The following is a 24,499-nucleotide window of genomic DNA, read 5'->3' as shown; positions in this document are numbered from 1 at the left end:
GCGTTAAAGTCTAGGAGGATCTGTATAGCATCGATGAAAACCAAAATACAGACTTTGTACTGCAGAACTCCAGCCGAGTGTCATCTGTTTTTCACTGATCCAGGTCTGACAGTCTAGTCTGCCGGTGTCAGTTTTTAAAAATGGATAAGTAGAAAAAAAAAAAAAAAAAAAAGGAAGGTGAAATGGAAGATGTGAGAGAAAAACGGCCTGTTTTACAAAGATATAGACCAAGACGAATGACCGTCACCTTGCAGGACATTGTATGTTCCTTTCTTGCACACTTTATGCACAAGTCGCATCGCTCCTTTACCCCCTGCTGTTGTACATTTATTTATTTTATTCACTTATATAGCGCCATTAATTCCACAGTGCTTTACAGACATTATGGGCACTGTCCCCATTGGGACTCACAATCTAGATTCCCTATCAGTATGTCTTTGGAGTGTGGGAGGAAACCGGAGAACCTGGAGGAAACCCACGAAAACACGGGGAGAACATACAAACTCCTTGCAGATGTTGTCCTTGGTGGGATTTGAACCCAGGACCCCATTGCTGCAAGGCTGCAGTGCTAACCACTGAGCTGCCATGATTGTAGTATATGAGGAAAAACGAGGTCGTCCGGAGCCCAATGTGACAGGAGAAGACGGTGTCATGGTGGAGCCGTTTGTACAGAGAGGGGAAGAGATCAGCCTCTCACAATGGAGTTTGCCCTCTCCTGTGAATGACAGCAGTAGGGACTGAGGCCCGAGATCTGCGCTGTACGGAAATCTCTAACCACAGAGTGACACCCACCAGAGGTCACAGCCATAAGCTTGGACACTAAGCCCCTGCACACATTACGTCGCCTTAGCACGCTGTGCCGCCATACGTGTGCAGTGCGGGGGTCACACAGGCTCAGCCCCATCAGCTAGATGAGGCTTCTTCTCACCAGAAATGGGAAAATGAAAAGGTAGTTTTGAGAAAGAATCTAAACACCAGGCGACACCATAACAGTTTGGTCTCGTTCATATGACCGTATGTTTGGTTTGAGCGCTGTCTGTATAAAAAAAAAAAAAAAAAAAAAAAACAGCACTCAGTCCAATGTTACTCAATAGCGCAGTGCAGATGAAGACCGAATCTGCATGAAAATAAATTGCAGCGTGCACTAGGTTCTTCTGTAGATCAGATGAGACTCACCCAAACCTATGGGTGAGCAAAAAAAATAATAAAAATGGATCCCATATGGAGCCACAGTATGGCATCCGATTTTTACAGATACATTGTAATTCTGTAAATGGTTCTGTGTAAGATTAATAACGGCTGTAAAAAACGGTGAGAAAAATATTGCCCGGATTTTCTAGATGAAGCTCTGAATGATTTTTTATACGCTCATGTGATCCAACCTGAGGTCTAGACACATTCTCCAACCAGGGATGGAAACATGGCCTCCCCACAACTTGAGGATCTCTTTAACCACTTCGCACCAGAGCCTGTTTTTGCCTTCGTGACCGGGCCAATTTTTACAATTCTGACCACTGTCACTTTATGAAGTAATTACTCTGGAACGCTTCAACGGATTCCCCTGATTCTGAGATTGTTTTTTCGTGACATATTGTACTTCATGATAGTGGTAAAATTTCTTTGATATCACTTGCGTTTATTTGTGAAAAAAAATCGGAAATTTGGCAAAAATGTTGAAAATTTTGCAATTTTCAAACTTTGAATTTTCATGCCCTTAAATCAGAGAGATATGTCACACAAAATAGTTAATAAATAACATTTCCCACATGTCTACTTTACATCAGTACAATTTTGGAACCAAAATTTTTTTTTGTTAGGAAGCTATAAGGGTTAAAAGTTGACCAGCGATTTCTCATTTTTCCAACAAAATTTACAAAAACATTTTTTTAGGGACCACATCATATTTGAAGTCACTTTGAGGGGTCTTTATGACAGAAAATACCCAAAAGTGACACCATTCTAAAAACTGCACCCCTCAAGGTGCTCAAAACCACATTCAAGAACTTTATTAAACCTTCAGGTGCTTCACAGGAATTTTTGGAATGTGGAAGAAAAAAATTAACATTTAACTTTTTTCACAAAAATGTTACTTTAGACCCAATTTTTTTATTTTCACAGGGGTAACAGGAAAAAATGGACCCCAAAATTTTTTGTGCAATTTCTCTTGAGCGCGCTGATACCCCATATGTGAGGGAAAACCACTGTTTGGGCGCACTGCAGGGTTCGGAAGGGAAGGAGCGCCATTAGACTTTTTGAATGTAAAATTTGTCTGAATAATTAGACGCCATGTTGCGTTTGGAGAGCCCCTGATGTGCCTAAACAGTGGAAACCCCCCACAAGTGACACCATTTTGGAAACTAGACCCCTTAGGGAACTTATCTAGATGTGTGGTGAGCACCTTGAACCCCAAGGTGCTTCACAGAAGTTTATAATATTGAGCTGTAAAAATAAAATTTTCACATTTTTCCCACAAAAAAATTTTCATCCCCTAATTTTGCATCATCATAAGGGTAATAGGATAAATTGCACCATGAAATTTGTTGTGCAATTTCTCCTGAACACGCCGATACCCCATATGTGGAGGCAAACCACTGTTTGGGCGCACGGCAGGGTTTGAAAGGGAAGTAGCGCCATTTGACTTTTTGAATGTAAAATTTGTTTGAATAATTAGCGGACGCCATGTTGCATTTGGGGAGCCCCTGATGTGCCTAAACAGTGGAAACCCCCCACAAGTGACACCATTTTGGAAACTAGACCCCTTAGGGAACTTATCTAGATGTGTGGTGAGCACCTAGAACCCCCAGGTGCTTCACAGAAGTTTATAATATTGAGCTGTAAAAATAAAATGTTCACATTTTTCCCACAAAAAATGTTTTTCATCCCCTAATTTTGCATTATCATAAGGGTAACAGGATAAATTTCACCATGAAATTTGTTGTACAATTTCTCCTGAGTACGCTGATACCCCATATGTGGGGGAAAACCACTGCTTTGGTGTACGGGAGGGTTAGGAAGAGAAAGGAGCGCTATGTTGGCTGGGATAGGCAGCAGACACCATGTCACATTTGAAGAGTCGCTGACATGCCGAAACAGCAGAAACCCCCACAAGTGACCCTATTTTGTAAACTACACCTCTCAAGGAATTCATCTAGGGAAGTAGTGAGTATTTTTTAATTTTTAAATTTATACCATTGGGCAGTGAAAAAAGTATAATTATAGGGAGCACAAAATTTTCTGAATTTCTTTTGGGGGGCAAGGGCCATTTCGCTTTTCCAGAGCCTTTCTGCTACCAGTAACTTGGAAGTCCCTTATATTTTTAACAGATGACAGACCTGAGTGGGGACTAGCTTTTTTTGAGGACTGAGTTGAAGCTTTTATTGGAAACATTTTACGTAACATTTATCCGGCGCTCTAGGCTGAGCACTTACATCGGGGTTTCCATCTAAATTTCCAAGTGATGCAATTCAGATGAAACCCCTGCCGGATCCATTCACTGTAATGAGGCAGCAGTTACTCTGGACTCCGTCTGGCCTGTTTAGTGGTGTACTTTTTTTCAGAAGTGCACAAAACTGTGGCCAACCGCACTTTTATGCACGTAAAAACACAAAAGAGAAACTGAATGTATGGCATATAAGAAAAAGCTTTATTAGTAAAAGTATAAATACATAGTGTCACATATATGAATAAATAGATGCAGATGGGGAGCCAATGCGGATACAAAAATCACCTAAAGAGTATCCACAGTTACCATGTGTAGCAGGATAGCATTAAAAGGAGAGAGAGCGACCCAGAATTACATGTACTAACTGATGACAGGGTAGGAGAGGTGTATATATAGGAAAATAAGAGTAATTCAGAAGATGATAGATAAATATCGCACTTTTCCTACTATAGGGCAAGAATGGGTATAGTCCATAATAAAAATACACTCACCAGTATGTTCACCAGGGATCGCTCACGGGGGGGGGGGGGGGGACAAGGCAGGAGCAGACCAGTGTGGGACCTTCAAGCCTCGACGCGCGTTTCGCAAATTGTCTTGACAAACGCGCGTCGAGGCTTGCAGGTCCCACACTGGTCTGCTCCTGCCTTGTCCCTCCCCCCCGTGAGCGATCCCTGGTGAACATACTGGTGAGTGTATTTTTATTATGGACTATACCCATTCTTGCCCTATAGTAGGAAAAGTGCGATATTTATCTATCATCTTCTGAATTACTCGTATTTTCCTATAAATACCTCTCCTACCCTGTCATCAGTTAGTACATGTAATTCTGGGTCGCTCTCTCTCCTTTTAATGCTATCCTGCTACACATGGTAACTGTGGATACTCTTTAGGTGATTTTTGTATCCGCATTGGCTCCCCATCTGCATCTATTTATTCATATATGTGACACTATGTATTTATACTTTTACTAATAAAGCTTTTTCTTATATGCCATACATTCAGTTTCTCTTTTGTGTTTTTACATCTATTTTTGAGTAGGCAGTTTCTTGCGACTATGGGGTGTGAGTTGTGGTTCTTCCGCACTCTGTACTCGTGATCTCTATTATGTTGGCCGAAGTGTTTATTACTTTTATGCACGCCTAAAACAAATGACACCGTGGGATCACAGGCCAGACGGCATCCACAGTGGCCTATATGTGCCTCATTACAGGGAATCTTCCGTCATGGGTTCCGTCTGAATCACGTATTTCAGAGATTTACATGGAAACTCTGGTGTAAGCGCTCAGCGCAGAGCGCAGGATAAATGTGTGCCGAGCCATACTGCGGTCTTTGGGAGACATAATAAACAAATCAGTAGCAGGTGAAGAATTGGTTTTATTTATTTTTTACGCCGTTCCTCATGCGGTATAAGTGATGAGATTACTTTATTCTTCGGGTCGGTGCGATTACAGAGATACCAGATTTGTATCGGGTTTTTATGACTGACAGCTGTCACACACAGACGCTTTTTTTTTTTTTGCAAAATCTAGTTTTTGCATCGCCATATTTTGAGAGCTTTAATTTTTCCATATTTCGGCAGACAGAGTCATGTGATGGCTTGTTTTTTGCGGGACGAGTTGACATTTTTATTGGTACCATTTTTGGGTACGTGACATTTTTTGATCGCTTTCTATTCCGTTTTTTGGGAGGTAAAATTAACAAAAAGCAACAATTCAGGAATTGTTTTTTGAGGGTTTTTTTTATGCCGTTCTGCGTGTGGTAAAAGTGATAAGACAGCGTTATTCTTCGGGTCAGTACGTTTACAGCGATACTACACTTACTGTATATTTTTTTTATGTTTTGGCGCTTTTACACAATAAAACAATTTTATAGAAAAAATATTTTTTTTGCATTACTTTATTCTGAGCGCTATAACTTTTTTATTTTTCAGCCGATGGAGCTGTATGGCGGCTTTTTTTTTTGCGGAACAAGATGACGTTTTCAGCGGTACCATTTTTATTTCCATTTTGCTTTTTGATCGCATTTTTTCCACTTTTTGTTTGGCGATATGAGGAAAAAGCATAGTTTTTTGCTCCGTTTTTTATTTATTTTTATTACGGTGTGCACAGAAGGAGTTAATTAGTGTGACCGTTTTATAGATCGGGTTGTTTCAGACGCGGCAATACCAAATATGTGTACTTTTTTTTATTTTTGCATAAATATACGGATTTATCGGTTTAATATTTTATTTATTATTTCGTTTTTTTTTTTTTTTTTTTTTAACAGTTTCAAAACATTTTTTTTTTTTTTTACATTTTTACTTAGTCCCTGTATGGGACAATCATTTTTATTTTTCTGATCCCTGATCTCATGTAATGTAATAGACATATATTACATTACATGAGATCTTCACTGACTGTTTCACAGTCAGAGTCTCCTGCCTGGCTTCAGCTGCAGGCTGAGCCAGGCAAGACACCATATATGGCAGAGCTGGAGGCGGTCACGTGACCTCCAGCTGCCATAGCAACCCAAGGTCCTGGAAGGTATCAGGGGTCGTCGGAGAGGTAAGTGGACGACCCCCTCTCCTCCTGCTGTCTTCTATATGCCGCGATCACTATAGATCGCGGCATATAGAAGACAGCAAAGGGTTAACATCACTGGGACCTGATCCAATCAGGTCCCGATGATGTTCCCGGTCAGAGCTATCGTTCTGCACCGCTCCTGCAGCGCTTGCAGGACCCTGGGGGTCCTGAGCGCTGCGGGACCACCCACCGTTTTTAAATGTCCGCGCTGCACAGAGCCCAGGCAGCGCGGACGTTTATCTACAGTGGGCGGTCGGGAAGCGGTTAATGGAACGACTCGGGATGGTCTTCTGACACTTTGGTGAGATTGCTGCTAGTCTTCATTATAAGCCATTGTGTGTTTTCATGGCTTGATGAAGTCTAAGGCTATGTGCCCACGATGTAGAAATGCTCCGGATTTTTCCCTGATCGTTTCTGCATCTCCCTGGCAGAAAAAACGCATGCGGATTGTACATGCGTTTTCCTGCCAGGGACATGCGGATGTGCAGCGTTCTTCACATGCATTTCCGCATGCGGGTTGACAAGCGCTTTCCAAGCGATTTTAGCATCACTTGGAAAGTGCTTGACAACTTGGTCACACTATATAAATCCATGCAAACGACATGGATTTATATAGTGTGACCGTAAAGAATGGTTAAAAATAAAAAAATAAATCTATACTGATGGCCCCCGGAGTCTTTAGCCGATGCGTCTCGGCTTGCCGGCAGCGGTACACTGAAGGACCTGCTGACGTCAGCGGTCGCGTGACCCTTCACATGACTAAATGACATCAGCGCAGGTCCTTGAGTCCACCACAATCTGCCGGCAAGCAAAGACAAGCACACCGGGGGCCTTCAGAAGCTAAGTATAGATTAATTTTTTATTTTATTCTTTTTTTTTTTTACAGGTTCTATGGTACCCGGGTCCGGAGGAGAGTCTCCTCTTCTCCAGACCTGGGTACCATCCGCACATTGAAACACATGGATTCTGCATGTACAGATGCAGTGATGCGGATTCCATGCGTTACAATGCAAGTCAATGGCGGTGAAAACTCAGCGATTCCGCAAAATAATTGGTAGTGCTGCGTATTTTTCCGCAATGATAACCCGCTGCGGAAATTTCCACAGCATCTGCACAGCACATGCGGATTATCATTGGGGACCATGGCAGACCTTCTACCAAGCGTTTTTTAAGCGTTTCTGCAGCGTTTTTGCCACTGCGGAAACGCTTAAACGCATCGTGGGCACACAGCCTAAAACGCACTTTTTGAATTAGTGATAGTACTACAGAATGTTTTTATTATATTCCCTAATAGGGTACTTTTAATATGTTATTAAAAGTTAAGTTTTCTACCTTTTTTTGTGTGGAATCTAGCACAAGACATTTACCAGAAGTCACACAACATCAAATATGGCAACAAAGCCTGTGTCTGATGGGCACCTGTCACCTCTGACAAGGCTTTGTTAGTAGTTTCTTCCCCAATGAAGTACAACCCTAGAGCATATTTTCTTTGAACTCTGCCTTGAGCCGTTCCTCTATCATTCCTCCTAGAAATGTCGGATAACACTGAGAAGTTGAGGGTCCCTCTCCCTTTGTCATTAGGATGAGTCCTTACATGTTCCATTGACAAGGGGAATGGTGGAGTCAGCGTATACACTACCATGAGGGACAACAGAGCATCGTCTTTTCTTCAGCTAAGGAGAATACAAACATTTAGTAATACAGTTGTGTGAGGAAAGGTGACAGCTCCTCTGTGAAGCCTGAGATCATCATCCATGATGGGCGCTCTGCTATTTCTCTCTGGTATTCGTTGCTTTTAGATGATCAGAGCAGGGTCGGCTCTATAATATTATATGTATCGTGTAAGGATCATACAGGAAGCCACGGCCGAGTGTGAACACATCCTTACTGGACTGGAGACATATATAATCTTTACCTGGCAGCATGTACAGCACATACCTTACAGACGACCCCTCTCCGGGGGGGGGGGGGATGGGGGCTACCCCTTACAGACGACCTCTCTCCGGTGGGGGGGGGGGGGGGGGATGGGGGCTACCCCTTACAGACGACCCCTCTCCGGGGGGGGGGGGGGGATGGGGGCTACCCCTTACAGACGACCCCTCTCCGGGGGGGGATGGGGGCTACCCCTTACAGATGACCCCTCTCCGGGGGGGGGGATGGGGGCTACCCCTTACAGATGACCCCTCTCCGGGGGGGGGGGGGGATGGGGGCTACCCCTTACAGACGACCCCTCTCCGGGGGGGGGGGGGGGGGGGGGGGATGGGGGCTACCCCTTACAGACGACCCCTCTCCGGGGGGGGAGGGATGGGGGCTACCCCTTACAGACGACCTCTCTCCGGGGGGGGGATGGGGGCTACCCCTTACAGACGACCCCTCTCCGGGGGGGGGGGATGGGGGCTACCCCTTACAGACGACCCCTCTCCGGGGGGGGGGGGGATGGGGGCTACCCCTTACAGACGACCCCTCTCCGGGGGGGGGGGGGGGGGGATGGGGGCTACCCCTTACAGACGACCCCTCTCCGGGGGGGGGGGGGGGGAATGGGGGCTACCCCTTACAGACGACCCCTCTCCGGGGGGGGGGATGGGGGCTACCCCTTACAGACGACCCCTCTCCGGGGGGGGGGGGGGCTACCCCTTACAGACGACCCCTCTCCGGGGGGGGGTGGGGGCTACCCCTTACAGACGACCCCTCTCCGGGGGGGATGGGGGCTACCCCTTACAGACGACCCCTCTCCGGGGGGGATTGGGGCTACCCCTGGGGGGGGGGGGGGGGTGGGGGCTACCCCTTACAGACGACCCCTCTCCGGGGGGGATGGGGGCTACCCCTTACAGACGACCCCTCTCCGGGGGGGATTGGGGCTACCCCTTACAGACGACCCCTCTCCGGGGGGGGGGGGAATGGGGGCTACCCCTTACAGACGACCCCTCTCCGGGGGGGGGGGGGGGATGGGGGCTACCCCTTACAGACGACCCCTCTCCGGGGGGGGGGGATGGGAGCTACCCCTTACAGACGACCCCTCTCCGGGGGGGGGGATGGGGGCTACCCCTTACAGACGACCCCTCTCCGGGGGGGATGGGGGCTACCCCTTACAGACGACCCCTCTCCGGGGGGGATGGGGGCTACCCCTTACAGACGACCCCTCTCCGGGGGGGATGGGGGCTACCCCTTACAGACGACCCCTCTCCGGGGGGGATGGGGGCTACCCCTTACAGACGACCCCTCTCCGGGGGGGGATGGGGGCTACCCCTTACAGACGACCCCTCTCCGGGGGGGGATGGGGGCTACCCCTTACAGACGACCCCTCTCCGGGGGGGGGGGGGATGGGGGCTACCCCTTACAGACGACCCCTCTCCGGGGGGGGGGGGGATGGGGGCTACCCCTTACAGACGACCCCTCTCCGGGGGGGGGGGGGGGGGATGGGGGCTACCCCTTACAGACGACCCCTCTCCGGGGGGGGGATGGGGGCTACCCCTTACAGACGACCCCTCTCCGGGGGGGGGATGGGGGCTACCCCTTACAGACGACCTCTCTCCGGGGGGGGGATGGGGGCTACCCCTTACAGACGACCCCTCTCCGGGGGGGGGGGGGGGATGGGGGCTACCCCTTACAGACGACCCCTCTCCGGGGGGGGGGGGGATGGGGGCTACCCCTTACAGACGACCCCTCTCCGGGGGGGGGGGATGGGGGCTACCCCTTACAGACGACCCCTCTCCGGGGGGGATGGGGGCTACTCCTTACAGACGACCCCTCTCCGGGGGGGGATGGGGGCTACTCCTTACAGACGACCCCTCTCCGGGGGGGGATGGGGGCTACTCCTTACAGACGACCCGTCTCCGGGGGGGGATGGGGGCTACTCCTTACAGACGACCCCTCTCCAGGGGGGGATGGGGGCTACTCCTTACAGACGACCCCTCTCCGGGGGGGGATGGGGGCTACTCCTTACAGACGACCCCTCTCCGGGGGGGGATGGGGGCTACTCCTTACAGACGACCCCTCTCCGGGGGGGGATGGGGGCTACTCCTTACAGACGACCCCTCTCCGGGGGGGGGGGGGGATGGGGGCTACTCCTTACAGACGACCCCTCTCCGGGGGGGGATGGGGGCTACTCCCTACAGACCCCTCTCAGGGGGGGGGCTAGTCCTTACAGACGACCCCTCTCCGGGGGGGCTAGTCCTTACAGACGACCCCTCTCCGGGGGGGCTAGTCCTTACAGACGACCCCTCTCCGGGGGGGCTAGTCCTTACAGACGACCCCTCTCCGGGGGGGGCTAGTCCTTACAGACGACCCCTCTCCGGGGGAAGGGGGGGGGCTACTCCTTAGAGACCCCGTAACACTAAGCGAGATCGCTACTGAGTCACAAGTTTTGTGACGCAACAGCGACCTCAGTAGCGATCTCTCTACGTTTGACACTTAGCAGCGACCAGGCCCCTGCTGTGAGATCGCTGGTAGTGTCGGAATGGTCTGGACATTTCTTTGATCGTTGAGGTCCCGCTGGGTAGCATGCATCGGTGTGTTTGACACCTTACCAACGACCTTGTTGACGACTCAGACACAGAAACACATAGGCGTGCATCGTTATACAGATCGTTACGGGTCGCTGCTGCGTTGTTGGGAAGATCTGACTGTTTGACATCTCACCAGCGACCACATAGCGACGCAGCAACGATCCCTGATAGGTCGTATCGTTGTCGGGATCGCTGTAGTGTCGCTTAGTGTGACGGGGCCTTTAGAGACCCCTCTCGGGGGAGGGGGCGCTACTCCTTAGGGACCCCTCTCCGGGGGAGGGGGTGCTACTCCTTAGAGACCCCTCTCCGAGAGGGGGGGGGGTCGTCCTCCTTACAGACCCCTACTCCCGCCTGCCCCAGCACGTCCCCTCATTCCCGCACGCGGCAGCAGCTTGCAATGGCCGGCTCACGGTGACATTGACATGTGCGGCACGTAGTGCCCTCTGCTGGCGGGGCACGCACACAGCGGCTTCCTGCACACCCGGCCTCCCTCATCCTCACCATCTCGGGGTTGACACCGGCCTCCTGGCTGGCGCTGCTCCCGCTGGGCACCGGGCTCGCCCTTCCCTCCGGTGTTCTCCTCTGGCTGTCTCTCTTGCTGGACCTGTGCCTGCTCCATAGATACACCGCTCCGGCTCCCAAGAGCAGCGGGGCCCCCACGGCCAGGGCCAGCTTCCAGTGCGGGATCCCGGGTCCGCCTTGCGGTTCCACGGGCTTGGAGGCCGCCATGATTAATCCGTCCCTGCAGTTGCGGACACGGGGAAAAGACAGGGAGGCGGAATACCGGAAACGCGGTGCATCCTGGGAGCCGGCAGGTGGGGGGATCACTTCCGGGAGCGCTTACAGTGGTCAGGGCGCGCCCTCTGCTGGCTGTGTGGCAGCACTGCATTACTTGGGTGCTGGCTCCGGGGTGTCAGTGTCTTGGTTGGGGAAGTTTTCCTTCTTGCCTTGTAAGAGACGTCACTTCTTTATTGTCGGTTGATAGATTTGTATGGGGGCTGGTGTGTGATGGGGGCAAGATGTAGTTTTATTCTTTACCATTCTGGGTCCATACAAGGCCGGATTATGACACAAACTCCACCAGTCCACATACTATAACACCCCAACCCCCATCAGTGAATTTTGGTTTTACTTGGTCATGCTCCTCATCAATCTATTAAAGGAGTTATCTGATGAGTCACATGTGAATGGCGCGGCAGTGCGTATGATCCACCAAAGCTCCATCTACATGGTGCTCTTCAGAGCCCTGGTCCACAAGAATCATTGGGGTCCCAGCGGTCAGACCCCCAGCAATTGGAAAGTTATCCCCTATCCAGATAGGTGATAACTTAAGATAACCTATTTATAAAGGTTTTACAAGATTTATTTTTCTTTACCCATAGGAATGTAGAAAATAAAAACAATATTGACAATCCCAAAGTTCAATGCCGCCTCTCCGACAACAAGACAGGAGAAGTGGTACTGTGCAGAGTGTACAGTCATGGCCGAAAGTGTTGGCACCCTTGAGATTGTTCCAGAAGATGAAGTACTTCTCCCAGAAAATTATTACAATTGCACACGTTTTGTTATACACATGTTTATTTCTTTTGTGTGCATTGGAACAACACAAAAAAAAACAGATAAAAAAGGCAAATTGGACATAATTTCACGCAAAACACCAAAAATGGGCCTGACAAAATTGTCACCTCTCCAAAATTGTGGGTAAACAACTCTGTTTCAAGCATGTGATGCTCGTTCAAACTCACCTGTGGCAAGTAACATGTGTGGGTAATATGAAACCAGATAAAAAGGGGAGAAGTGGACTCAATCTATGCATTGTGTGGCTTTGTCTGCCACACTAAGCATGGAGAACAGAAAGAGGAGAAGAGAACTGTCTGAGGACTTGAAAACCAAAATTGTTGAAAGATATCAACAATCCCCAGGTTACAAGTCCATCTCCAGAGATCTTGATATTCCTTTGTCCACAGTGCGCAACATAATCAAGAAGTTTACAACCCATGGCATTGTAGATAATCTCCCTGGACATGGACGGGAGAGAAAAATTGATGAGAGGTTGCAGCATAGGATAGTCTGAATGGCGGATAAGCAGCCTCAATCAAGTTCCAAAGAAATTCAAGCTGTCCTGCAGGCTCAGGGTGCAGCAGTGTCAGCGTTAACTATCTGTCAACATTTGATTGAAATGAAACACTATGGCAGGAGACCCAGGGGGACCCCACTGCTGACACAGAGATATAAAAAAGCTAGACTGCAGTTCGCCAAAATGTACATGAGTAAGCCAAAATCCATCTGAGTAAGCGTCTTGAGGACAGATGAGACCAAGATAGAGCTTTTTGGTAAAGCACATCAATCTACTGTTTACCGAAAACAGAATGAGGCCTACAAAGAGAAGAACACAGTACCTACAGTCAAATATGGTAGGGGTTCAAAGATATTTAGGGGTTTCCTTGCTGCCTCTGGCACTGGGTGCCTTGACTGAGTGCAAGGCATCATGAAATCTGAAGATTACCAAAAGATTTTGGGTCTCAATGTAGTGCCCAGTGTGAGAAAGCTGGGTTTGCGGCCTAGGTCATGGGTCTTCCAGTAGGACAATGACCCCAAACATACTTCAAGAAGCACCCAGAGATGGATGGAAGCAAAGCGCTGGAGAGTTCTGAAGTGCCCAGCAATGACTCCGCATCTAGATGGGGTGCAGAGTGTACTTTAATGAGAAAAAAAAATGAACTTTTTAGAATTTACCAAATGGCTGCAAGGAAGCAAAGTGACAAATTTAAAGGGGTCTGAATACTTTACGTACCCACTGTACATGTCGAGAAGTGGTACTGTGCAATGTATATATAGAATTAGGCCTCATTCAAACTCTAGTTTTTCTCACGGACCAATTAATTTGATCAGAGTGTTGTCCAAGTGCCATCTGTTTTTTTTTCGTATGTGGAGAAAAAAAAGTTTCTCCCCATTCTCCTATGTGACAGTGCGTGAAAACTGGACTGCTCTTGGAGTGCAGTCCTTTTTTTTCACAGACTCATTGACTTGTAATGTCAATTTTGATCTGACCCTTGGATCAAAATTGGACATGTTGCCGAGATTTTCCACAGATCGGTCTGCCTTCGAAAAATGGACATGTGAATGGTCCCATAGACTATCACAGTTACGAGTGCTTTCCATGAAAACTACAGATAGCACTTGCACGTGAAAATTGGACGTCTGAATGAGGCCTAATGCAGATACTGAGAATTACACCTAGTATACAGGGCAGGAGAAAAACTGTGCAGTGTATATACAATACCTTGAAAAAGTATTCATACCCAATGAACCCTACCACATTTTTTCACGCCATACCAACAAATGATAACTGCTCTGTGAAGGCCTCAGGGGTTTGCTTGCGAACATTAGAGATCAAACAACATCATGAAAACCAAGGAACACACCAGATAGGTGTCACGCCTGCAGATGACGCACGTGGTTCGTGGACCCGCTGTGCCACGGACCGGACCTACCCTGGAGCGGCGTAACTAAGCAGATACCTTAATGTTCACTGGAGCCTCTAGCAATGAGGCTTCTGTGGAAGGTAGCTGCCAGGTGCCACTCAAGGGCGACGTCCGGCAGTAGCAGCTGACCCCAAGGGTCAGAGACGTTAATTCAGATTCCTCGACTGGGCAGGAGGGCCACTTGGGACAGGTTCAGACTGCAGACAGGACAACCACTGGGACAGGTTCAGACTGTGCAGACAGGATGGCCACTGGGACAGGTTCAGACTGTGCAGACAGGAAGGCCACTGGGACAGGTTCAGACTGTGCAGACAGGACGGCCACTGGGAGGTTCAGACAGGACGGCCACTGGGACAGGTTCAGACTGTGCAGACAGGACAGCCACTGGGACAGGTTCAGACTGTGCAGACAGGACACCCACTGGGACAGGTTCAAACTGTGCAGACAGGACAGCCACTGGGACAGGTTCAGACTGTGCAGACAGGACAGCCACTGGGACAGGTTCAGACTGTGCAGACAGGATGGCCACTGGGACAGGTTCAGACTGTGCAGACAGGACGGCCACTGGGAGGTTCAGACAGGATGGCCACTGGGACAGGTTCAGACTGTGCAGACAGGACAGCCACTGGGACAGGTTCAGGCTGTGCAGACAGGACAGCCACTGGGAGAGGTTCAGACTGTGCAGACAGGATGGCCACTGGGACAGGTTCAGACTGTGCAGGCAGAATGGCCACTGGGACAGGTTCAGACTGTGCAGACAGGATGGCCACTGGGACAGGTTCAGACAGGATGGCCACTGGGACACGTTCAGACTGTGCAGATAGGACGGCCACTGGGACAGGGTCAGACTGTACAGACAGGACCGGCCACTTAGGAAACCGTACTGGTACCGCCGATGCGGCCATGGGGTGCAGATGCCGCAGATGCAGTCTCAGAGTAACGATTAGCCTAGACATGACTACAACTACAGGGACAGGATAAGATAGGGAATCTCTATAATAGGCTATGGGAACACAGGATACGGAATAACTTTAATAAAAAAGGGACGGGGACCTGACAACATACAAGTTGCACACACCAAACCACCTAACACTAAACTATAGGGGTTGCTTAGGCACCTCCCAATTGGGGGGGTGCCTTTTATACAAGATGTCTTCCAGCTATTGGCTGGGAGACATCTTGCAGGTGAACACTTTAACTAAATGCCTCCCAGCTGTAGCTGGGGGCATTTACCATGTGCGCGCTGCCCTTTTAACAAGAGGGGAGCATGCGCACTAGGTGTGCCGCTGGGACACATTGTGGTGTGCACAGAAGATAGGGAGCATGCTGAGACCATGCCTCAGGGCCGGGGTGGTGAGTAAGCTGGCATCCCTGCGTGAAGGGGGAAGCGGACACCATGCAGGAGCGGCGTGGTGTAACAGTACACCCCCTTTATGCCCCCTCTTCTCCATGCTCCTGATGACTCCTTGTAGAGAAGATGGAGTCAGATTCTTCCTCCTGAACTCCCACGACCTCTCATCAGGACCACTTTTTCTCCAAGCCACTGGGAAAAAAGTCACATCTCCCACCTTCTTCTTGGCCAGGATGGCACTCATCGGCTGGACATATCGGAACAGAAAAGAGGAGCGGATTTGGAAACAGGGACCTTCATTTTCTGAGTCTCTCTTTTTCCGTCAGGAATAGCTGTCCCCTTGGAAGAAATGAAGATGGACTGGGACTCCTCCTCCTGGTTGATGGACAATAGAGACTCGGAGGATGCGTCTGCCTTGAAGTTGTCATCCAGTAACCACCTGGAACTAGAAGATTCCTTCACATGGTCGATTCTCACATTGGTCTCACTCAGGATACGTCCTTCAGGCTGTAGGTTTTTAAGAAACTGGCCATTGGAATCATCGCCTGCCCGCACAGAAACCAGACACTCCTTGTGTCACAATTTTCCCCATCGAAGCACCTCAGCGGACTTCCAATCTAGCAAAGGCTCATGAATTCTCAGCCATGGAAGACTTAAGAGAAGGGGGTAAAAAATATCAGCCAGCACAAAGAAAGCAATTTTCTCCAAATGGAGTACTCCTATCTGGAGCTCTACAGGTTCAGTGATGACTTGAACAACTTCAGGTAGGTCCTTCCCTTCAACAGATGACACTCAGCGGATTCTAGAGGCGTTGAACGGGAATATGATACCGATCAACCACGGCTAGCTGTAAGAAATTTCCCGCCGAACTAGAGTCAAGAAAGGCTGTTTTATTGAACCGGATTCCTCCATATGACACGGAAACGTTCCAAGTCAGTGATGAAGAGTCTCCTCTCCCACCTAAGGAAGCTTAACCCACAGGCCCTAGGTTTAGGAGTTTAGACCTCTTAGGACAGTCACAAATAATGTGCTCTGCGCTATCGCAGCCAAAGCACACTCCTTTGGCGCAACAACTCTATGCCAGCCTAACACAGTCGACCTGCATGGGTTCGGCGAGGACGGTTGTTTCTGGAGGCTGAGTAGAGAGTGGTCTTTGGAAAGACGGAGCTAGATGTGCCAATCTCCTTTCATGTGTCACCTCTTTGGTCGGCTCTTGAAACCTGACATCAATTCTGATTGCCAGAGAGATTAATTCGTCTAGAGAGGCCGGGATGTCACGTCCTGCCAATTTGTCCTTGATCCTTCCAGATAAACTTTCCCAGAAGGTGGCTACCAAAGTTTTGTCGATCCATTCAAGTTTGGAATACAAGGTGCGGTACCAGACGTCATATTGACTAACGGACAATTCTCCCTGACACAGTCTGAGCAGGGAGGATGCAGTGAAAGAAACATGACCAGGTTCGTCAAACATCTTACGGAAGGCCACCAGGAGGGACTTTAAGTCCATGGTCACAGGATCCCCTCTCCCGCAAGGGGTTTATCCATGCTAGGGCTTCTCCTGCAAGGTGGGACATCAGGAATCCCACCTTAACCCGATCAGTTGGGAACTGATGGGCCAAAAGGTCATAGTGCAGGGTTCAAGAATCCATGGCACTGCTTAGGGTCTCCGCTGAATCATGGTGGAACCGATAAGCGAAGTTTAACTCCTGGTGTATGGTCGCAGGCAGGGTAGACTCGCTCGTAGTTGCGGCAACTTGATCTGGACCAGGAGAAGCGGCCGTGGACAGAGCATCCAACTGGATATTCACAGTCCTTAAATATGACAAAAAAAATTCTTGCTGATCACACTGACGGGAGATTACTTGATACAGGTCCGAAGCCTGGGGAATCTTGTGATTATCAGGATCCATGGCCTTAGCAAACTGTCATGCCTGCAGGTGGCGCACGTGGTTTGTGTACCCACTGTTCCACGGACTGGACCTACCCTGGAGGGACGTAACTAAGCAGCTACCTTGGTGATCACTGGAGTGGTGAGGTCAGCCTTGTGTGGTAGGTAGCTGCCAGGTGCCACTCCAGGGCGGCGCCTGGCAGTAGCAGCTGACCCCAAGGGTCAGAGACGTTAATTCAGATTCCTAGACTTGGCAGGATGGTCACTTGGTACAGGTTCAGACTGTGCAGACAGGACAGCCACTTGGTACAGGTTCAGACTGTGCAGATAGAACGACCACTTGGGAAACAGTTCTGGTGCCGCTGATGCGGCCACGAGGTACAGATACCACGGACGCAGTTTCTGGGTGAAAAATAACCTAGAAATGACTACAGGGACAGTACAGGATATGGAATCTCTATAATAGACTATGGGAACACAGGATACAGAATAACTTTAACAGACTAGGGACATGGGACCTGGCAACATACAGTTGCAAACACCAAACCACCTAACACTAAACTATAGGGGTTGCTCAGGGACCTCACAATTGGAGGGGAGTGCCTTTTATACAAGTTGCCTCCCAGTTATTGGCTGAGAGACATATTGCAGGTGAAACCTTTAGCTAAATGCCTCCCAGCTGTCAGCTGGGGGCATGTACCATTTGTGCGCTGCCAATCTAAGAGCAGGGGAGCGCGCGTTGCCAGGACACAGTGCAGTGTGCACAGGAGAAGACAAGGGACACGCCGGGACCACACCGGAGGGCCGGGGCAGTGAGTAAGCCGGTGTCCTTGCATGAAGGGGTATGGGTACACCATGCAGGGGTGCTGGCCATGGTGTAACAATAGGTCAGGGATAAAGTTATGGAGAATAGTAAAGCAGGGTAAGGTTATAAAAAATAGCCCAAGCTCTAAACATCTCATAGAGCACTATGGTAGAACTGCAAACCTATCAAGACATGGCCTTTCACCTAAACTGAGATCCCAAGCAAGGAGAGCATTAATTAGAGAAGCAGCCAAGAGGCCCATGGTCACTTTTGAGGAGCTGCAGAGATCGACAGCTCTGGTGGGAGAATACTATTCTAGTAATATGACTATTAGTCATATACTGCACACATCAGGTAAAAAGCTGTGAAAATTCTAAACACTTTGGCATTTGAGGCTATGCAAAAATGTTGTGACTTTTGGAGGTCTCAAGCCATTTACGCTCAGCTCCTACAAAGTGGGCAAATTCATGATGACCAACGGCGTTCCTTATGCCACAAATCTTACGATTCATTAAGAAGCGTGTGCCTCTTAATGAATAAGGAGCGTCTAATTCCAACACACATAAGATTACAGCAAAATAAAGTGTAGAATGCCAACTACGAAGCGCAAAACATTATTTTCCCTGGGCTACATTCTTACCGATACCAGATGTTATACCGACTACATATTCCAGCCCTAGGTCACTGTCACGTGGCAGTATCTTGTATCAGCATGTGTAAGCAAAACCAGGAGTGGCCCCAAAATAAGGAAGAAGTGTTTATCTTGCATTATAGCTATTTTTTTTATCTCTGTAGGTTTCACTCCTGGTTGTAGCTTACAAATACAAAAAAGCTGCAAATGTGACAGTGGCCATTGACGCAGGATGCAGGTTTTCCTGCACGTGATGACCCTTGATTAACAACTTAATCTGTAAAGCAGATTGGATTGTAAGGTGATGAGCTCACGTCTGATTTATAAATAGGATGTAAATAAAACATTACGAGTAGTAGGTGGCTTTTCATGTACAGTACAGACCAAAAATTTGGACACACCTTCTCATTTAAAGATTTTTCTGTATATTCATGACTTTGAAAATTGTACATTCACACTGAAGGCATCAAGACTATGAATTAACACATGTGGAATTATATACTTAACAAAAAAGTGTGAAACAACTGAAAATATGTCTTATATTCTAGGTTCTTCAAAGTAGCCACCTTTTGCTTTGACTGCTTTGCACACTCTTGGCATTCTCTTGATGAGCTTCAAGAGGTAGTCACCGGAAATGGTGTTCCAACAATCTTGAAGGAGTTCCCAGAGATGCTTAGCACTTGTTGGCCCTTTTGCCTTCACTCTACGGTCCAGCTCACCCCAAACCATCTCGATTGGGTTCAGGTTTGGTGACTGTGGAGGCCAGGTCATCTGGCGCAGCACCCCATCACTCTCCTTCTTGGTCAAATAGCCCTTACACAGCATGGAGGTGTGTTTGGGGTCATTGTCCTGTTGAAAAATAAATGATGGTCCAACTAAACACAAACCGGATGGAATAGCATGCCCCTGCAAGATGCTGTGGTAGCCATGCTGGCTCAGTATGCCTTCAATTTTGAATAAATCCCCAACAGTGTCACCAGCAAAGCACCCCCACACCATCACACCTCCTCCTCCATGCTTCACGGTGGGAACCAGACATGTAGAGTCCACCCGTTCACCTTTTCTGCGTCGCACAAAGACACGGTGGTTGGAACCAAAGATCTCAAATGTGGACTCATCAGACCAAAGCTCAGATTTCCACTGGTCTAATGTCCATTCCTTGTGTTCTTTAGCCCAAACAAGTCTCTTCTGCTTGTTTCCTGTCCTTAGCAGTGGTTTCCTAGCAGCTATTGTACCATGAAGGCCTGCTGCACAAAGTCTCCTCTTAACAGTTGTTGAAGAGATGTGTCTGCTGCTAGAACTCTGTGTGGCATTGACCTGGTCTCTAATCTGAGCTGCTGTTAACCTGCGATTTCTGAGGCTGGTGACTCAGATAAACTTATCCTTAGAAGCAGAGGTGACTCTTGGTCTTTCTTTCCTGGGTCGGTCCTCATGTGAGCCAGTTTCTATATAGCGCTTGATGGTTTTTGCAACTGCACTTGGGGACACTTTCAAAGTTTGCCCAATTTTTCGGAATGACTGACCTTCATTTCTTAAAGTAATGATGGCCACTCATTTTTCTTTACTTAGCTACTTTTTTCTTGCCATAATACAAATTCTTACAGTCTATTCAGTAGGACTATCAGCTGTGTATCCACCAGACTTCTGCACAACACAACTGATGGTCCCAACCCCATTTATAAGGCAAGAAATCCCACTTATTAAACCTGACAGGGCACACCTGTGAAGTGAAAACCATTTCCGGTGACTACCTCTTGAAGCTCATCAAGAGAATGCCAAGAGTGTGCAAAGCAGTCATCAAAGCAAAAGGTGGCTACTCTGAAGAACCTAGAATATAAGACATATTTTCACTTGTTTCACACTTTTTTGTTAAGTATATAATTCCACATGTGTTAATTCATAGTTTTGATGCCTTCAGTGTGAATGTACAATTTTCAAAGTCATGAAAATACAGAAAAATCTTTAAATGAGAAGGTGTGTCCAAACTTTTGGTCTGTACTGTATATTTGTCCTTTTCTCAAAATTTTACAGATTCCGGCTCACAGACTGGTATGTGATGTCCCAACAGTTCGGAACTCTACACTGCAGATGTTGGGAAGGATTTGTGAGTAGAACAGGGCAGTTGTTGAGTACCAGCATCAACAAGGCCGTCGGTATTCAGTTCAGACTCCACACATAAAACCTCAGGAGTGGACATGGATGTCAAACATATGTACCATCCTCCAAAACTTTGAGGACTCCACCAAGATGGTGAGCGGCAATGACGCCATAATTAGTATCACCATCCCGCTTCTATGTCTTCTGAAACGCTCTCTGCTCACAAAGAGGATGCATTGCAGGCGGAGCACGATGAGATGGAGCAAGGAACCATACAGGGTGATTACACACAGCCCAGCCTCATCTCATCCCAACGTGCATTGGGTTACAATGAGGAAGAGGAGGAGGAGGAAGAACAGGAGCTAGTTTCATGCGCTATAGTCGGTACTACCTGCACAACTGTCATACCGTCTGTCCAGCGTGGATGGCCAGAGGACAGAGAGGACGAGGAGGAGAGCATGGTCAGTCATCCTCTTGGTGAGGACACGGAAGTCTTGCCTGATAGCAGTCTGGCATGCATGGCTGAGTTTATGTTACACTGCCTTTCCCATGACCCTCGCGTTCTCAAAATTTTGGGTGACAGGTTGGTGACACTTCTAGACCCACGCTACAAGGAAAACTTTATATCTCTTATTCCTGAGGCGGACAGGTCTACGAAAATGGGGCAGTACCAGAAGACCCTTGTTGCGGAACTATTAAAAAAATTCCCATCTGAAAACGCTGGTGGCAGAGGTCATAGTTCGTTGGACAACCAAGGACTACAGGCGAGAGAGACACAATTCCAATCCAGCAGAGGCAGGGGAACAATGTCAAAGTTCTGGGAGAATTTTCTCAGCCCCTCCCATCGCACAAGCCCTGAAGCGTGGGGTACTCTCACAAGAAGTGCAAAGCTTGGGGAGATGCTGAGAGAGTACCTTGCCGACCGTACCAACGTCCTCCGTGATTCCTCTGTGCCTTATAATTATTGGGTATCCAAGCTGGATACGTGGAATGAACTTGCTCTCTATGCCTTGGAGGTCCTGGCCTGCCCTGCTGCTAGCATTTTATCACTGCGGGTTTTTAGTGCCACTGGTGGAATTATAACTGATAAGCGCATCCGCCTATCAACTGAAAATGTTGACAGGCTGACTCTTATAAAAATGAACAAGGGCTGGATTGGGCAAGACTTCTCAACACCACCGAATGATAGCAGCGTAACAAACTCAAATCGAGTGTCTTTTTTTGGGAGGTGTATTCCCATGCACCTCTTCACACCCACACATGGGTATACGCTTCCTGATTTTGGCTATTTGCTCTTGTCCTCCTCCTTCTCCTCATCCTCCACCACCATATCACCAGGGTGACCGTGGTCCGTGATGCAACACCCACATAATTTGTTTAAAGGGTGTTTATGATGCCCGTAAAAAAAATAATTATACAGTATGTTCATGTATACCCCCCAGGGTTAAATGTTTGTCGCTTAGTGCATGGGCATTACAAGTATAGGAGACCCGCTCCTTTCTAAAGGGAACATTTTATTATCAGGCCCTCCTCCACATCTCTTCCAAGGGGCATTGGAATGCCTCCCAATTTTTGGCAGCCCGTGCATTCACTGCATAGGCCAACACTATGGGAGACCCTCTCCTTTCTAATGGGAATTTGTCGTTACTGTGGCCCTGCTCTATCTGTCTTTAAATTCTTAGTGGGGTTTTTCCTAAATTTAGTCAGCCGTTGGACTCACTGCATACCCTATAACTGTATAGCAGACTCTCTCCTTTCTAATGGGAACATGTCGTACTTGTTACTGTGGCCCTGCTCTATGTGTCTTTAAATTCTTAGTGGGGTTTTTCCTAAAATTGGTGAGCCGTGGGACTCACTGCATACCCTATAACTGTATAGCAGACTCTCTCCTTTCTAATGGGAATTTGTCATTACTGTGGCCCTGCTCTATGTGTCTTTAAATTCTTAGTGTGTTTTTTCCCAAATTTTCTCAGCCCTTGCAGTCACAGCATGGGCATTACCACTATAGGAGACTTGCTCCTTTATAATGGGAACATTTTTTTTTACTGAGACCCTCCTCTATGTCTCTTCAAAGGGGTATTGGGTTCCGTCCAAATTTTTGGCAGCCCTTGCAGTCACTGCATACCCAATAACAGTATAGGAGACCCACTTGTTAATAATGGGAACAACAAAGCTGATGGCTCTCTAACAATAGCGAGGGCCGACTGTTGGCCTTTTAAGAATAGTAAGGGGCGTCTGATGGCCCTATAAAAATAGGCTTTATGACTTTCAGAGTCCCTCCATCATAAATGAAATAGGATGTGTCTGATGATGTGTCACACACCACATTGCCAGATAAGGTTGTAAAATGTTAAAATGACATTTCCCGGTGAATGCATTTGTCTTAAAAAATAACGTAAAAAAACCCCAAAACAATAGGATCTTTCTTTAGTATAAAAAACAGCGTCACCAATTTAACCTCAATCTAATCACATTGTTCAGCTCCTGCACCTCCTCCTCCATCTCCGAAATGACCACATCAGTCACAAGCTGACAGCACTGCAGCACTGCCTTGGCCAAGCGGCAACAGGCTGTGCTGAAGATAACATGCTTAATGCTTAGATGACAAACCGCGCAGCGCTGCAGAGTTGTTGAAAGCTGTAACACAGCAGCATGATCTGTGGCTCTCACCGCTGAACATACAGCCAGGCATGGTCGTGTGTGACAATGGGCGCAGCCTGGTGACGGAGAAATGACAGTCGGAGTAGATACGGTTTTCCCTCTATGCCAGTCCTTTCACCGAGCTAAAGAATATGGCTGTGGTGAAATACAACTCCCACTGAGAAGCTGTTTCAGATTGAAAAACATTGGGCCCACTAGAGGATTTGATTCTGAGGGCTCACCTTTCTCCTCCGCTCAAGAGCCCCATAGCAGCTGCAAAGTTAGCGCTATCATGAACTCTCCTGATGTAGAAGCCAGGGCACACCAGAGGATTCTCTGGTGACACCGTCCAACCCTGCCAAGAAGCAGTCCTGGCTAAGAAAAGTGTGTGGGAAGGTTCATGGACACTCTATGGCTGCATTTTTACTGAGGAGGAAACACACGCAAACACGGGGAGAACATACAAAGTCCTTGCAGATGTTGTCCTTGCTGGGATTTGAACCCAGGATCCCAGCGCTGCAAGGCTTTAGTGCCAACCACTGATCCAATGTGCTGCCGTTCACCCTCTAATATCTAACAGGCTGGAGAAACTTGCACCTACTGCCACTCTATCTTCAGCTCCTTTGTGAGAAACTAATGTATTTGGGCAGCCACTCAGTCTACCAAATAAAATTCCTGAGAAGGAAATTGGGGATGACTTCGCCACTGGTACTGGGGACAGTGCTAATACCATGGCGTCGTACCATAGTTTACTGGAAATATTCCAGGCTGGTAGGAGGCAAGCAAATTCCCACAGAAAAGTACCAGCAGTAATGTTCAGGAACCCGCACTTGTAGAAGGCGGAGACAACACCGGGAAAAATAGTGACGGCTGGGGACCGAGTATGGACACGAGGCATGAGGTTGTGAAAAACTTCCGCCTCCATGAGCCTAAAAGGCCACATTTCAAGTGCAAGCAGCTGCCCAGAAATCTGGCATTTTAGTATTGCGGCCTGTGGGTGGGTGGGTGACTGGCTGCATACTTGCGCTTGCATTCCAGGTAACAGAAAACTAAGCAGATGGTGGTCTCTGTCATCATCATGGCCTCACCTCGGC

At 48.3% G+C, this 24,499-nt stretch overlaps 1 protein-coding gene across 1 annotated transcript in view; it reads right to left on the bottom strand.

The window, feature by feature from the left end:
* TOMM70 (translocase of outer mitochondrial membrane 70) overlaps positions 1–11,332 on the bottom strand; it is a 32,924-nt gene extending 21,592 nt beyond the window's left edge. Inside the window, exon 1 of the mRNA XM_073668088.1 lies at positions 11,010–11,332. Within this exon, the coding sequence (XP_073524189.1) occupies positions 11,010–11,237 (228 nt within the window). The 5' untranslated portion in view covers positions 11,238–11,332. The remainder of the gene's footprint in view (positions 1–11,009) is intronic.
* Positions 11,333–24,499: the final 13,167 nt, after the last annotated feature.

The sequence above is a fragment of the Phyllobates terribilis genome, unplaced genomic scaffold (assembly GCF_046119375.1).
Source record: "Phyllobates terribilis strain yellow unplaced genomic scaffold, ASM4611937v1 Scaffold_2__4_contigs__length_985480577, whole genome shotgun sequence".
Lineage (NCBI taxonomy): Eukaryota > Metazoa > Chordata > Amphibia > Anura > Dendrobatidae > Phyllobates > Phyllobates terribilis.
Note: the sequence above shows the minus strand (reverse complement) of the source record. Positions and strands in the feature narration are given on the sequence as shown.